Raw genomic sequence first — 15333 nt, 5'->3', positions numbered from 1 at the left:
ATGAGAAGGTCTGGGAAATAAGTTAATGAAAAATAAGTAATGGAAACTTTGTGTTTTTTTAATTATTTTTATTTTTGTTTTTCTTTTTATTATTACTGAAAACTTTAATAAATATTCTTGGGGGGGGGGAAACTTCATCTACAAAAAGTTCAGAGTCATTTTTTAAAGAAATAGAAATGCACTTAATCCAGTATTGTGCTATCCGGCCCTAAGTATTTTTTTCATATAGAAGCACCTGGCACGCTGCTAAAATGACACTGTAAGCATTGGTGCCAACTCCTAGGGGTCGAGGTCTCTTCTGTGCCCCCCTTCCCCAACATATTGGAGGGGGGCAACTCTACGATTCGAGGAAATGCAAGAAGCAGCGCCCCCCCCCCGACTTTTTGGCTGGGAGGGAGCGGGAAGCAGCCGAAGGAGGAGCGGCGCTCCATCTCGGCGCGTCGCCGGTCGCCGAGGAAACGCGCGCGTTGCCCGGCTGCGAACGGGGAAGGGAGCCGCCTGGCCGCCGAGGCTCGGCGCCATGAGCTCGCAGCCGGTGCAAGGGCTGCCCCTGCTGCCGGGCTCGTCGTTCCGGGACCCCACGGTGAGCACAGGCGCCCGGCCGGCCCCGGGACGCGGGGCGGAGAAAGCGCCACTGCCTGCGCCCCGCTCGCCCCGCGGGAGGAGGGTCTTTGCGCGGAGCGGGGGGGCTGAATGCCTGGCCCCGGGGCCGGACTGAGGTTGGATGGGGCCCTAAGCTACTGGAGGTAATGGGGTTCTTTATGTGTCCAGCTGTCCTTGCTCAGCAACCAATTGTCGCTGTTTTCTGTGTTGAATACAGTGGTACCTCTGGATACGAACAGGATCCATCCCGGAGCCCCGTTCGCATCCTGAAGTAAACGTAAGACGCGTCTGCGCATGTGCGGTTCCGTTTCGCCGCTTTTGTGCATGCACGTGACATCATTTTGAGCGCATGCGCGAGCGGCGAGACCCACAAGTAACGCGCTCCGTTACTTTTGGGTCGCCGCAGAGCGCAACCCAAAAATATTCATCCCGAAGCTACTTCAACCCAAGGTATGACTGTATATGCTATATGGTAATTTATGGACCTAAAGGTAAAGGGACCCCTGACCGTTAGGTCCAGTCGTGGCCGACTCTGGGGTTGCGGCGCTCATCTTGCTTTATTGGCCGAGGGAGCCAGCGTACAACTTCCGGATCATGTGGCCAGCATGACTAAGCCGCTTCTGGCGAACCAGAGCAGCGCACGGAAACACTGTTTACCTTCCCGCCGGAGTGGTACCTATTTATCTACTTCCACTTGATGTGCTTTCAAACTGCTAGGTTGGCAGGAGCAGGAACCGAGGAACAGGACCTCACCCTATTGCGGGGATTTGAACCAAGTTCTCCACCATCTTGGAACAGGGCACCTAACCCTCTGCATATTCCACCGTCTCCTCTCTCCTCTATGCAAAGCCAGATATCCAGGCCTCTTCAGAAACATCCACCCTCCCCATGGATCCCTGACCAGAAAACCCAAAAGCGTGTTTGTATTGTATTTCCCTCTCTTCCACTGGTCATGAATGTATCTGTGTGCGAAGGTTGTTTGTTTGCAATCCTCTCTGGGTTGCCTTAGGCAAGATAAAGTGACTAACAAATTGAATAAATAAAAAAAATATAAGTAGTAGAGGAAGCCACATATTGGGACAGGGGGTGACATTCAGATTGTGGAAGAAGGAGGTTGAAGCGATTTAAAGTTTGAGAGGGAGAGGATTGTGTTTGTGTTTAGGAGAGTGGCATGCCTTAGGGACAACTCCATATCCCTGGAATGGATCCCGATCAACCTTTACTAGAGCGTTCAGAGGCATCTCTTATAAATAAGCCACTTCTAAAGGCATCCAGCAGGTCTGCCTGGCATTTTTGAGGTGCAAAATCTTTCCCTCCCGGCTGCTTGGCTGCCAACAATTTACAGCTGAGAACTCATGCAACTCCCACAATTTCATGCCAAGGATAACGGCGTGTGCTCTGACCCTATCCCACTACGCAGGGTGTTCCCGCGCAGTGGCGTAGCGTGGGGGGTGCAGGGGGGGCCGGCCGCACCGGGTACAACATCTGGAGGTTAGGGTTAGGGGGCGCCAATCCACGGGTTAGGGGGTGCAAATTACTTGCCTTGCCCCGGGTGCTGACAACCCACACTACGCCACTGTTCCCGCCCCCAGCCACTGTACATTATGCACCTTTGCTCAGCAATGACAGTGATCTGTCCTGCATCTGACTCTTGGTTTTCTTTCTTCCCTTAGAAAACTGCCTTTCACCGCTCTCAGACTTTGGGTTACAAGAATGGCTTTGCGTTTAAGCGGCTTCCAACCGCAGGGATTGGTGGCCAACGGCTGCATGTCAACCAGTTGTCCCCAGCTGAACTGGATGAACTGGCCAACAAGAGACCCACTTTGACCTACGGCCAAGCCAAGCAAGCCCCACCTTCAGACTTCATCCCAGCCCATGTGGCTTTTGACAAAAAGGTACTGTTCAAAAACATCTCATTTCAGAAATGCCCAGTCCTGGAAAAGTGTCTATTGGAAGCTCAGGGAATGATTGATTTTAGAAAACATTTTCAAATATGTCTTTGGCAAAAGACAACCAAAGCCTGGCTAGAAAAAGAAATTCTTTGCTCAGAAACCATCCTGTTTCAGTGTCCTAAGAGCTCTCCTAGAAGCTAGAAGGCTGCCAGTCCAAATAGTTGGAAGCGATTAATGATGGCAAGAGAACTGATGAGCATATTCATGTTTCTGTTTTCAGAACTGTGCTGTGTGGACTAATCTAGGTGTGCAGGTGTCAGAGTTTTGTGTCAGAACTGAGTCACAGCTGAATCCCAGTCCAGCGGAGGAGGACAATTTAAAGTTTACTAAGGGCAAGTTCTTTCTGCCCATGTTTCCTTCCCCAATCGCCTCTTCCCAGCTGTTTTTTCTCTCTCATGAGGACTCCATGCATTTAAAGCATGTGATGCCCCCCAAAAGTATCCCAGAAATTGTATTTTTTTTATGGCTGCTGGGAATTTCAGCTCTGCGTGGGGTAAACCGCAGTTCCCAGGCTTATTTGGAGAAATCAAGTGCTTTAAATCTATGGTGTGTAGTCAGCTTAAGTCTGGAATTAACCTCCACAGAGGAAAAAAAAACAGCTGGGGAGAAAACGTGGTTTTCTTCACACCATGCAGATAATAAAATTATATGCTTTTATGAGAAAATCAATACCTGTTTTCTGAGGTACTAATTGTTGAACCATATCCAGGTAAAATGCAAATTGGGATAGTCCATAGTATTAGGTGTTGTCTGAACAAACCACTGGCAGCTTTTCTAAAACAAATCAGGTAATAATATGAAAGTACAGGCATGCCTTTTCAGCAACAATTAAGGACTGATTAGCTGTTTATCATTGGTATCTAGCAGTTAATTTATTAAAACATTTCTACTTTTATAGACAACCTTTCTTTAAACGTTAAGGCAGCGCATATCAATATAAACAATATGATTAATTCAGTATACCCTTTAATTGCACACCAAACAAGCTCATTCTCCATGATCACCTGTGCTGAGGAAAGAAAGTTCCTGTTTTTCCCCCTCCAAATTCCTGATGGTCAAAAGACATTTTTACCTCAGGGTCACATCTTAGGCCCACCTGACCTATTTTCATAGGACTAAAGGGAATGGAGACCATTGGACAGCTAGTTGCTGCCATTGGTTTCATGTTGGATGGAACTTTCCTCCTGTTTCCTGAGACACCATATCCTTTTATATCTCCTGGGTTTTGCATGTCCCCATGTGCTCCCGCTCTCATGGGATCCGCTCCCTACAAGAGAAGGGCGTGCTGAATTTTTCAGCTTTCAAATTCCAGAAAACCACAGTTGCTAAAATAGTTGTACCATGACTTGGGAATCCAAAAGATGTTTTGGTTACATTAATATGTTTTCTAAAATAATTTAGTTTAAATAAAATGTGTGCAAAACTGCATAGAAGTAAGTGCCAAATACTTGCAGTTATATCATGTATAAGAGCTTGGATGTTCCGCCTTCTTTTGTGTGAGACAAGGGTTAATATCCACCTCTGATAGAGAGCTTTGCCTTCCCCCTTTTCCTTTTCGTTTTCGGTTGTTTTCTTTTTATATAGATTAGTTTGTTTTTTATTGTATTGTATGCTGAAAAGTTTCAATACTTTTCTTCTTAAAAAAGATTGCCAAGTATTTGCAGTTATATTATATATTAATATTAATATTATTACTTATTTAGCATTATCTGATATTCTGAGATGGTAAAATTTAAATTCTTTGGTTTTCCCAAAGCAGTTCATGTGCTTCTCTATCAAATGTAGACTTACCAAGCTAAATGTTGTCCAAGCACAAAAATAATAGCAGACTCAAAAACATACTTTTAAGAACCTTCACTAAAGAAATTTGCAAAAATTAAGTTTCAGCTCCTAAAACGACACATTCTTCTGCAAGGGTGTCTCCTGCGATTTTACCATGAAATAAATGCCTTGTGTCTCACGGGGCTCTTTTCCCCGCAGGTGCTGAAGTTTGACGGTTACTTTCAGGAAGATGTCCCCATATCTACAGAAGAGCACTTCCGCATCCGCCAGGTGGGCATTTATTATTACCTGGAAGACGACAGCATGTCTGTCATGGAGCCCATTGTGGAAAACTCTGGGATTCCCCAGGGCAAGTTCATCAAACGCCAACGTCTGCCCAAGAACGATCGTGGGGACCATTATCATTGGAAAGACCTGAACAGAGGAATCAACATCACTATCTATGGCAAGACCTTCCGGATCGTTGATTGTGATGCCTTCACCCAGGTACTGCCACCCGGGCCGCGCGTTTCCAGAACTGACTGGGGGGAAAGTAGGAAATGAGTCAATTGCAGTATTGCAATAGACTTGTTACAAAACAGATAGACAGGGAAACGTACATCTTTTGTCTCCCCTTTCAATTCATAGATTCTTTTTCACAGTTCATTTACATTTAGGGAGACACTTTTGTCATAGACATCTTGCAGTTGGGGGGAAATGAGGGGGGTGACAGGTGGGGGGTTGCCTAGTGTCAGTGGTCATCCCTGACCACTGGTCCTGTTAGCTAGGGATGATGGGAGTTGTAGTCCCAAAACAGCTGGAGGGCCAAGTTTGGCCATGGCTGTGGTAGGGGGTTGGGTCAGCATCCCGTGGGTAGGTCCTTGTTTATATATTTTTAATTTTTTGTCGATATTCTGATAGATTGGGGTTCCTGAGCTTGGTAGGTTGTGTTCTGCTGATTTCAATGTGGTTTGTTTGTATGTGTTTGGGGAGACAGGTTGTTGGGTCAGTTAAGCCACATTGATTTGTATGCTGTTGTGCTGTGTGATGAACAGGAACCACACTGGGGTGAAGGCATCCTCCTTTGTTTGTCCCTGTGCTAGTTTAAGTTTGTTGGTCAACTTCCCCATACATTTTGATACCAGTGGTCTGTCTGTGTTCACTCCTGGTAGGTCCTTCCAGTGTCTAGTCATGATGTTTCTGGCTGCTGATATTAAGTGACGCATGAGTTCCTTGTCTTGGATTAAACTGCCCCTTGGATGGAGATTTTGTAAATCGAAGCCCCTTTGCTGTTCTGCAGTTCCTTGCTGTCTTCAGCCCGGTATTAATGAGATGGCTGTCTTTTCCTAGACTTTTCTGGAGAGCCAGGGAATAGAACTGAACCCTCCGGAGAGAATGATTTTTGACCCTTACACAGAGCTGCGTAAGATGCCTCTGCGCACATATGTCACACCCTCAGATTTCGACCAACTCAAGCAGTTTTTGGCCTTTGACAAGAAGGTGAGTCTCTGATTTGATCTATTTTAGATTCTTTCTAACACACCTTTCTATACAATGACAATGATGATGATTAATACTACTACTACTACTACTAGTAGTGTGATGAGAGCCAGTGTGGTGTAGTGGTTCAGAGCGGTGGACTCGTAATCTGGGGAACCGGGTTCGCTTCCCTGCTCCTCCACATGCAGCTGCTGGGTGACCTTGGGCCAGTCACACTTCTCTGAAGTCTCTCAGCCCCACTCACCTCACAGAGTGTTTGTTGTGGGGGAGGAAGGGAAGGAGAATGTGAGCCGCTTTGAGACTCCTTCGGGTAGTGATAAAGCGGGATATCAAATAACTCTTCTTTTTCTTCTACTACTACTACTAGTAATAATAATACACCGTAAATTCAAAGCAGCAAACTAGCAGCAAATCAAGAAAATAGCAATCAACAAAACATGCAAGTAAACAAAACAATTAAAACAGGAGATTAAACAGTAAAAAGGCAGTCTGAATAATAATTATAATAATAATAATGTGCCTGTATGAAACAAAGACTCTGCTTCTTTCTTTCTTTCTTTCTTTCTTTCTTTCTTTCTTTCTTTCTTTCTTTCTTTCTTCCTTCCTTCCTTCCTTCCTTCCTTCCTTCCTTCCTTCCTTCCTTCCTTCCTTCCTTCCTTCCTTCCTTCCTTCCTTCCTTCCTTCCTTCCTTCCTTCCTCCTTTCCTTCCTCTCTCCCTTCCTTTATTTAGAACGTGGGCTTCTGACTGGCATTCTCATATGATTTACACAGCAGCCTTGTACTAAGTCAGACCATCTAAATCCAATTCAGCATGTTTTAAACAGATTCTTATATGCATGTAGTTTTAATTCTATTAATGTTTAATTGTGTTTTAATTGTTGTTTTCCCTGTGCTTTTAGCAGTACTTGGTTTTTTATCTGTAAGCTGCCTTTGAGCCCCATCAGGGGGAAAGCTGGGGTACAAATAAATTCTTCTTCTTCATCATCATAATCATCTTCATCATCTAAGACTGCCTCCTCTGATTGCATCTTTTTCTTAGGGCCTTTTTCAGGGGAGGCGGAGATTCAGTGGGGCTGGGCAAAGTCTGTTCTTCCTCACCCTGAGTTCTGGCCTCTCCTGCGCCTTACAGGTCCTTCGCTTCTATGCCATGTGGGATGATACCGAGAGCATGTTTGGTGAGAACCGGCGTTTTATCATCCACTACTACTTGGCAGACGACACAGTGGAGGTCCGGGAAGTGCATGAGCGGAATGACGGCAGAGATCCATTCCCTGTGCTGATAAGGCGCCAGCACCTGCCCAAAAAGCTTGCAGAGAAGAAAGGTAAATGGCAACTGTGCTTTACCCTTTTAGGGTTCATGTGTAAAAGGAATACCTAACTGGGAAAATTGGTGTGCAAGAAGGTATGTGTGCAAGGAAGAGTATTTGAATGCAGTGTGAATCCCATTAACATTTTGTATACCGGGAACGCATCCAGTGCTATTTTTCTAGAAAAGGAGGTGCCGGAACTCGCCATGAACTTCTCCCTTGTTCTTTCTTAGAATGGCAATGGTGCCGGAACTGAGCTCTGGTTAGCTCCGGCTGGAAAACAGCCCTGAAGGCATTAATATGGGAAAGTGGGAGCTTGATCTATGGCAGGCAGTAGCCAGGATGAGAAGTATGTGTGAGGCTGGGAGTGGGCCCTTTTTCAGACAGATGTGGTAGAATTAGCCAGGTCTTCTAGCATGCGATGGGGTTAAAACAAAGTTATCCACCATAGCAGTTAAATGCCCTGTTCTTACCACACTGCTGTCTAAAGTCCTAAACATACTCTTGTCTTTCCGAAGGATGCATTTTCTTTAGTTTGCTAAACATTGCCTGATGATACATTCTGAGATCCTTTGGAAATTACTTCCAGAGTTTAAGCATGATCGGTTTTGATCTGTTTAAAATTGCTTGTCCCATTTAAATTGCTGAGGCACTGAGGCTTCAATGTTATCACCATTGCGACTGTTTGTCCCCGGAGATAGTTTGTACTTCTTTCGACAGCCGAATACTCTCCTTCCTTAGGAGTAATCGGAGGCAGGACACATCTAACCCTCTTTCTTCTGCTAGGACCCTTCCCAACTTGTGTGCTGGAGATCTCTGATCAGGAGGTCCTGGAATGGTTCACGGCTAAAGATTTTGCCGTAGGCAAATCCACTACCCTCCTTGGGCGCTCTTTTTTCATCTATGATTGTGATGAGTTCACGCGGCAGTTTTATCAAGATAAGTTTGGCATCACTGACTTCCATCCAGTCGATGTAAGGAAGCCGCCTCCGGAGGAAATCAAGCAGGTAATGGCAGGGAGCAGGTAGGGGGAAGATGGAAGAGCGATCGGGGTTTGACTCAAGGCTAAGGCTCCAGTCCCTACCCTGCTTGCTTGCAAGGAAACTCAACAGAGTAAGGGGCCACCTTTGAAGGTGACCCGGAAACTGCAATTAATCCAGAATGCGGCAGCTAGACTGGGGACTGGTAGTGGCCGCCGGGACCACATAACACCGGTCCTGAGAGAACTGCATTGGCTCCCAGTACGTTTCTGAGCACAATTCAAAGTGATGGTGCTGACCTTTAAAGCCCTAAATGGCCTCGGTCCAGTATACCTGAAGGAGCATCTCCACCCCCATTGTTCAGCCCGGACACTGAAGTCAAGCACCGAGGGCCTTCTGGCGGTTCCCTCATTGCGAACAGTGAGGTTACAAGGAACCAGGCAGAGGGCCTTCTCGGTAGTGGCACCCGCCCTGTGGAACGCCCTCCCGTCAGATGTCAAGGAACTAAGTAGTTACCCTATTTTTAAAAGACATCTGAAGGTAGCCCTGTTTAGGAAAGTTTTTTAATATTTAATGCTGTATTGTTTTTAATATGTGATTGGGAGCCGCCCAGAGTGGCTGGGGAGACTCAGCCAGATGGGCGGGTTATAAATAAATTATTATTATTATTATTATTATTATTATTATTATTATTATTATTATTATTAGCAAACACCTCTCTGCTTACGGAGTCTTAGCAAGCCACAGCAACCATTCCTAGAGCATTCTGGTCCTTTTTTTAGTGGTTAGCTTAGCAATAGTTCTGCAGCCAAATGATTATGCATCTTTACCCCATCAATGTTGAACCATATGTAGGTTCAAGATGGAGCCTCACAGGGGCTCTGCTAAGGCTGCACACCAGAGAGACATCCTCACTCCCCCCCCTCCCCAATTCAATTGGACAAACTGCATTTTCATGTTAAGTTGCAGGGCAGCCACCTCTAATAAGTATCTCATTCCAAAAATGGGATACTGACTGACAGCTGTTGGGAGATCATCCGCTGTCATTAGCTCCCCTCAATAAAGCTCAAATCAGCTCTCTAAGACAGACAGGGAGCGATCAGTTCTACAAAGGATGGTCTGCCAACTGATATAACACCAGAGATCTGGCATCAGCAGAAACCTGGGGATGAAGTTAGCTGGGACGCCTCAGAGGGTATTGACAGGGGACTGTCCCCTCCCTTCATCTCTGCTGTAATGGAGGATAATGGTGATACAACAGAAGGTGCAAATTGAATGAAGTCCACAGCGTTGCACTATAGTTCATTATTTATGGCTTCTTTCCTCTGCAGGAAATCCCTCCGTACAACGGTTTTGGTTTCCTTGAAGACTCTCTCCAAAACTGCTTCAGTCTGATTCCTCAAGCGCCCAAGAAGAACGTTCTCAAGATGCTAGAGAACGACCGCAAAGTCTTGCGCTATGCAGTTAGGATGGTGAGATGTCCTGACGTGCTTTCTGGAGGGAAGGATGGGTTTTGGAGATTGGGTGTTCTCATCTCTAAGGGCAATCTTTCAAACCCCCAAATGGTTGGATTTTTGTGTAGCATGGAAGATTACTCCAAAAGTAGGAGTATCTAGGCAGGGGCGAAGCCTAAATGAGGCACCGAGGACGCTGCTTCACCTGGCCTGCTGCTACTCGCTGGCTGGCTGGGGCAGAAGGGAACAGGCAGGTCACTGTGCCTGCTTGGAGCTGGCACTGTGATCTGTCCCAGATTGGACCTGATGCCAACAAGTGAGGGCAGTGCCCTGGGCCCAGGACCCAGTACATCAGAAGCCAGCTCAACCTCTGCCCAGGCTAGAATGCTCTGCCACACATAGGGATCCCTTCAGCAGGTGGAACAGGGAGGTCCGTGCCAGCAGAGCGATGTTGGCTGAAAATCAGGGCTGAATGGAGGGACACCCACTCTGCTGCCCAGTCTTGATGCAGACGGCATTTGGATTGCAGTATCCATTGATCAATCTACTCATTAAGGCTTGCAGTCCTAATGTTAACCCTTTTCATGATGCTTTCAACATCTCAGGGTATCCGTTTAGCGATGTTATTTCTTCACCAATATACATGGCATTTAAAGCCATGGCTTTAAATGGCAAAAAAGCAAAATTCCCTGTACTGAGGAGTTTTAATTTGCAGCATAACAGTGAGGAGGCATTGAAGGAAGGAAAAGAGTAGCAGAGGCTGTGATAGAAGGTGGCACACATTCCTGTTGTATTGCCTTAGTAATGTCTCCCATTTTCCTCATTGCATCCTCAACCTTCTCAGCAAAGTCCAGCATCAGAACTACAGACCGTTAACAAACAACAGAGTTGACAGCGGTTGAATTTACAAATGATGACCCTGTTTTAGGCTTCCTCCACGTGAATAGGAGTTCACTTTTTGAAAAATAAGAATTATATGTCACGGGGAGGGGGGCGTCAGGATCTTAGAGGTGCTTAGGTGGGGCATGACACAGGTGGTGCTGTGGGTTAAACCACAGAGCTTAGGACTTGCCAATCAGAAGGTCAGTGGTTCGAATCCCCGTGATGGGGTGAGCTCCCGTTGCTCGGTCCCTGCTCCTGCCAACCTAGCAGTTTGAAAGCATGTCAAAGTGCAAGTAGATAAATAGGGACCGCTCTGGCGGGAAGGTAAACGGTGTTTCTGTGTGCTGCTCTGGTTCGCCAGAAGCTGCTTAGTCATGATGGCCACATGACCCGGAAGCTGTACGCCGGCTCCCTCGGCCAATAAAGCGAGATGAGCGCCGCAACCCCAGAGTTGGTCATGACTGGACCTAATGGTCAGGGGTCCCCTTTACCTTTACCTAGGTGGGGCATGGCCAAAAAAAGGTTGGGAACCAGTGCTTCAGAGCCTTCTTAAGAGCCTTTCTGAGTTCTTAGCTTATTGGAAGCAGATTTCTAGCCAGCCCAGTTGTTTCCTGTCTGACAGAAGCGAACAGGGGGGTGGTGCTGTGCTATATACCAGGATGGAGAGGCAGACGGGGTGGGGTGGGGGTGGCAGCACAGTTGGGGGGCGGTCAGGTGCGAGGTGCCATCCCAACCACACTGCCTGTTGCTGCTCCCAGTGCAGTGATCTCTCTATGTAATCTCTGCAGGAATCGCCCAATCCTGAAGACAGTAAGCGTCATTTTGTGCTCTCCTATTGCCTGGCCACCGACATGATGAGCATCTATGAACGACCTATGCGCAATTCAGGGAGAATTGGAGGCAAATTCCTAGCCAAGACCAGGGTGTGCAAGCCAGGGTCCACTACAGACTATCCTGTTTACTATGAGCCCGCTGACTTCACAATTGGAGCCATGGTGGAAGGTGAGTAGAAAACAGCAGGTAAGTAAATTGGATGCTCTTATGTAGGAAACAGCAATGTTGCTGGTTTTTTCTCTGTTAGCTATCCAGAATGTCGTCTGCCTTTGCTATTGTGCTGGTCAATATCTTGGCATGCAGTTGAATAATAAAGCTTGAAGTCATAATAGACCATTTAGAAACGTTTTGTCCAATTTCCCTTGCATTCGTGAGGCACAATGTTTAAACCCAGCTAGCTCAGAACTGACAATCTGGCTAAAGCACTGCTGAACCCTTTGCTGAGGAATCAGAGTTCTTTAAGGTCTCTGACCTCCAGACCCCTTTTGCATTATCCTCTACATTGTAGGGAGAACAAAGCAATAAGGAATTGAGACGGAAGCAGAAAATGCTTCCAGTCCGTCCTTTGTTTTAACTCAGCAGAGGACTCACCAGAGAGCTGTAGCACCATTCTCTGCTCTCTGGTGATTGTAGGCATGGAAGGTTCTGTTCTGAGTTTTGCTCTGGCCACTTTGCAGAGCGAAGGAGACTGCCTGGACACTTATTCTGGACACTTATTCTTCAAAGAAAGCGCTCGATCGTCTGTGCAGCTCGTGCTTAATGGTGAATACTGGTTTGCTTTTCTTTCATTCCAGTGTTCAGCCACAGGTTCATTATCGTAGATGCTGATTCATTTGTCCTGAAGTATATGGAAGGCAATTTGGAGAGTTTCCCACCAGCAGTTGTGCAGTCCATGAGGGATCACTTCGCACCTCGCCAGGCAGCAGCTGAGGCAGTAAAGAGGTGGGCTTGTAAAGAAAACCCATGCAAACGTTTCTCCAGACATCATTACATTCTTCTTGGGAAGCTTCATTCCATGTGACGCTATCCATGCCCATCCTAGGGCCATTATATGCATTGTGCAGACTAAGGTCTCCGTCTTACATTATCACCACGGGGAGGGAATCATTGTAGCACAGTTCCTCGGACACTATGGAAGTACAATGAGAATCCTCAGGGAGCCTATACTACTCTTACTTTACTAGCTGTTGGGGAGTAAGAGTGGGAGAGAGCTTTTTCATTCATGGCCCGTCTTGTAGGCATCCAACTGGCTGCTGTGGGAATTGGGGTGCTAGTCTAGGGGGGCATTTTGCCTGATTCACTAGGGCATTTAAAATGAATCACAGAACAGTCCAACCCCTGAGGGAGTCCATTCCACTTCATACGCTTACGTTAGTTTCCCATCAATTCTAATCATGTCCATTCAAACATTTCCAGGGTGTGTGTGTCTTTATTTTGAAGACTCTTAAAGGGTGCATGCTAAACCTTTCTACCCTAATGGTGAGGGGTTTTCCTTTTTTACATGTAGGGTGCTATTTGCATAGCTGTCAACTTTTCCCTTTTCTTGCAAGGAATCCTATTTGGAATAAGGGAATTTCCCTTAAAAAAAGGGAAATGTTGGCAGCTATGTGCTATTTGTTGCTGGGGAGCAATTCTCAACCTGCTTTCTCAAATTGCGACACCTATTGGAAGTTGTAGAGGAAAGAAACAATATCTAGGAGGAAAATGAGAATATTTGGTCCTAGTTTTTTCAATGAACCAATATAGGAAACGGTTGGCTACTCTTGGTGTACCCTTGTTAGTCAAATGTGCAACTTCCCACTTTAGGAATTGTGCAGTTTAACCAGAAAAAACACAGGGAAAACAGAAAGCTTTGTCTAGCTGCAAAATAGAACCCGAAATTCCTACCTTACTCGGAATTATGTTAAATTTTGTCACAGCAGTGGTTACGATTCACAAGTCTTAATCATTTTCTCTTGTAGGTGGATTCACTAAAATTTTAGTAGATTAATCAGCGTGAGTTAGGAGTAAGATGCTGCGTTTCTGTTAGAACAACAACAAACCTTTTAAGAGGGGACTTTCTGGCAGATTTCATTTATTAAATAGTAATTTGAATGTCTTTGTTGAGGTTTCGCCAGTATGCAAATTTATCTAATTTTAAATCAGCTTCGCTAACAGGCTGGTGAATAAGGAACAACCAGTCTGTTCATCTTTAAGGTGACGGCCCTAATGATCTGTACATAAGCCTTTTGAGATCATGGTAGCCAAGCCAGACAGGCTCGTGCACAACGCAAGAGGCGTACTTGCCGACTCGTGAAAGACGTTCCTCCCCCCCCCCCTTGTAGGTTAGCTTCAGATGAGCCTGACAAGCAGGAGCTGGATGCCCTGACTGAGCAGATACAGGAGCACATGAGGAGACATAACTACTTGCCAGACAGCAACATGCAGGCAGCCTTCCTCCAGCAAGACAAAGATGGCTCAGGGCTCCTCAGCAGAGAAGAGTTCTGTGCCCTCTGTGACCAATTCAAAGTGCCTGTTGATGACCCCCTTTTCCAGAAGGTGAGGAGTAGGAATAGTCACCGTATCTGAATTTTGCCAGTAAAACCACGGCAGCGATTTGCACTAACCTGACCGCTTGTCTGGTGCACACGTATTCTCATGAATTCAGTGGCACTCACTTCCGAGTCCGTTTTCATCATATTGTATACCAATATTAGGACAAGGGCAGGCAACGTGGTCAGCAGCCACTATGGAATCATAAAACAAGAGCAAATAAGGCACTGCTTTCTTGAAAAGAATTTGTAATGTACTTCTGGTACAGTGCTAGTTTCCTCTTCACTGTTGGTGAACAGTGAAGAGTCTGGGAACAAGTCAAAATCAACAGTGACAGTTAAGCATTCATGACCTTTGGGTTACAGTGGTACTTTGGGTTACAGACGCTTCAGGTTACAGACTCCGCTAACCCAGAAATAGTACCTCGGGTTAAGAACTTTGCTTCAGGATGAGAACAAAAATCGCACGGCAGCAACGGGAGGCCCCATTAGCTAAAGTGGTGCTTCAGGTTAAGAACGGACCTCCAGAATGAATTAAGCTCTTAACCCGGGGTACCACTGTACTTTTATTTTTAAAATAAATAAATAGTAGATAATGAGTGAACAAAGCTTCCTCTTTGCTGCCATGTTAGAAGTGTCCTTAGCCTTGGTTCTGTTGACAATTCAAGCTGCAGTAATTAGAATTGGCATAAATTTAGGAGAGGGCCATTTGCCTAATTTCTCCTAGAAAATTAGAAGTAGCGACCCTTGGGTTTTTTTGAATATGGGTTCCTTCCACACCAGCCCTTTTCTCTTGAATTGCCCTCTGTGGCTCACTCACTTTTTTTACAGTATCCACATTGCTGTGAGCTCTTTGGATTTAAGTGGTTTTTGGAGGTGCTGTTTTTTCAGACCTCATTTGTGGTGATTGTGTGTGGGGGGGGGGAGGGGGGAATACAAAGCAATTGCACTACTAGCCTGACCCACTCTTTTCAGGGTTCCTGTTGGCGACAAACTGTTTCTCACCACTGTGGAACCACATTTGTTCTTGAATATCAGATACATTACAAACTGGCCCCACTAGTGAAATGGTAATATTACCAGATTTTTCAGCTACTTGACTTTCCTTCCTTTTCTCTTCCAGCTGATCGCCCTTTGTTCCCATGGTGAAAACCAGATCAGATACCCCAACTTTCTCAGAGTTTTCGAGGGATGAACACCAAAAGGTATAAGCAGTAGTAGCAGCAGCAGCAGCAGCAGCAGTAAGAGGCATTTTTGCATATAGATCAACATGGATTAAACTGAGCTAATTCTTGTGTACTTCTTCTGGTCTCTTTTCCCTTCCATCCTGCAAACTTGGCAGAAACGAACATCACTGCACGCTCATTCCAGTTGAATACATTAAACCTTCTGAGAAAGAGCTCCCAAAATTATAATCACACTAGATAGATAGATAGATAGATAGATGATAGATAGATAGATAGATAGATAGATAGATAGATAGATAGATAGATTGATTGATTGATTTTGGGGGGGGGGGGGTAGGGAGA

General features: G+C 45.8%; 1 protein-coding gene across 1 annotated transcript; it reads left to right on the top strand.

Annotated features, from left to right (window-relative positions):
- Positions 1-444: 444 nt before the first annotated feature.
- Positions 445-15101, top strand: EFHC1 (EF-hand domain containing 1). Its single transcript, XM_081906256.1, has 11 exons — positions 445-583; positions 2277-2498; positions 4536-4823; positions 5667-5816; positions 6946-7138; positions 7910-8130; positions 9435-9575; positions 11228-11441; positions 12068-12215; positions 13598-13811; positions 14928-15101. The coding sequence occupies exons 1-11, from the start codon at positions 521-523 to the stop codon at positions 14997-14999; spliced, it is 1926 nt and encodes a 641-aa protein (XP_081762382.1). The 5' UTR covers positions 445-520; the 3' UTR covers positions 15000-15101.
- The last annotated feature ends 232 nt before the right edge of the window (positions 15102-15333 follow it).

The sequence above is a fragment of the Podarcis melisellensis genome, assembly GCF_964234715.1.
Source record: "Podarcis melisellensis genome assembly, chromosome: 3".
NCBI classification, from domain to species: domain Eukaryota; kingdom Metazoa; phylum Chordata; class Lepidosauria; order Squamata; family Lacertidae; genus Podarcis; species Podarcis melisellensis.
The sequence above is the reverse complement of the archived record's forward strand: the minus strand, read 5'-3'. Positions and strand labels throughout refer to the sequence as shown.

What these genes read in the sequence shown, in the direction of transcription:
- EFHC1 (XM_081906256.1), top strand. Translation starts at nt 521, where the DNA reads ATGAGCTCGCAGCCGGTGCAAGGGCTGCCCCTGCTGCCGGGCTCGTCG. An exon ending in TGCGCTATGCAGTTAGGATG is followed by an intron (nt 9,576 to 11,227) that starts GTGAGATGTCCT and finishes TAATCTCTGCAG; the next exon opens with GAATCGCCCAATCCTGAAGA. An exon ending in AATTGGAGCCATGGTGGAAG is followed by an intron (nt 11,442 to 12,067) that starts GTGAGTAGAAAA and finishes CTTTCATTCCAG; the next exon opens with TGTTCAGCCACAGGTTCATT.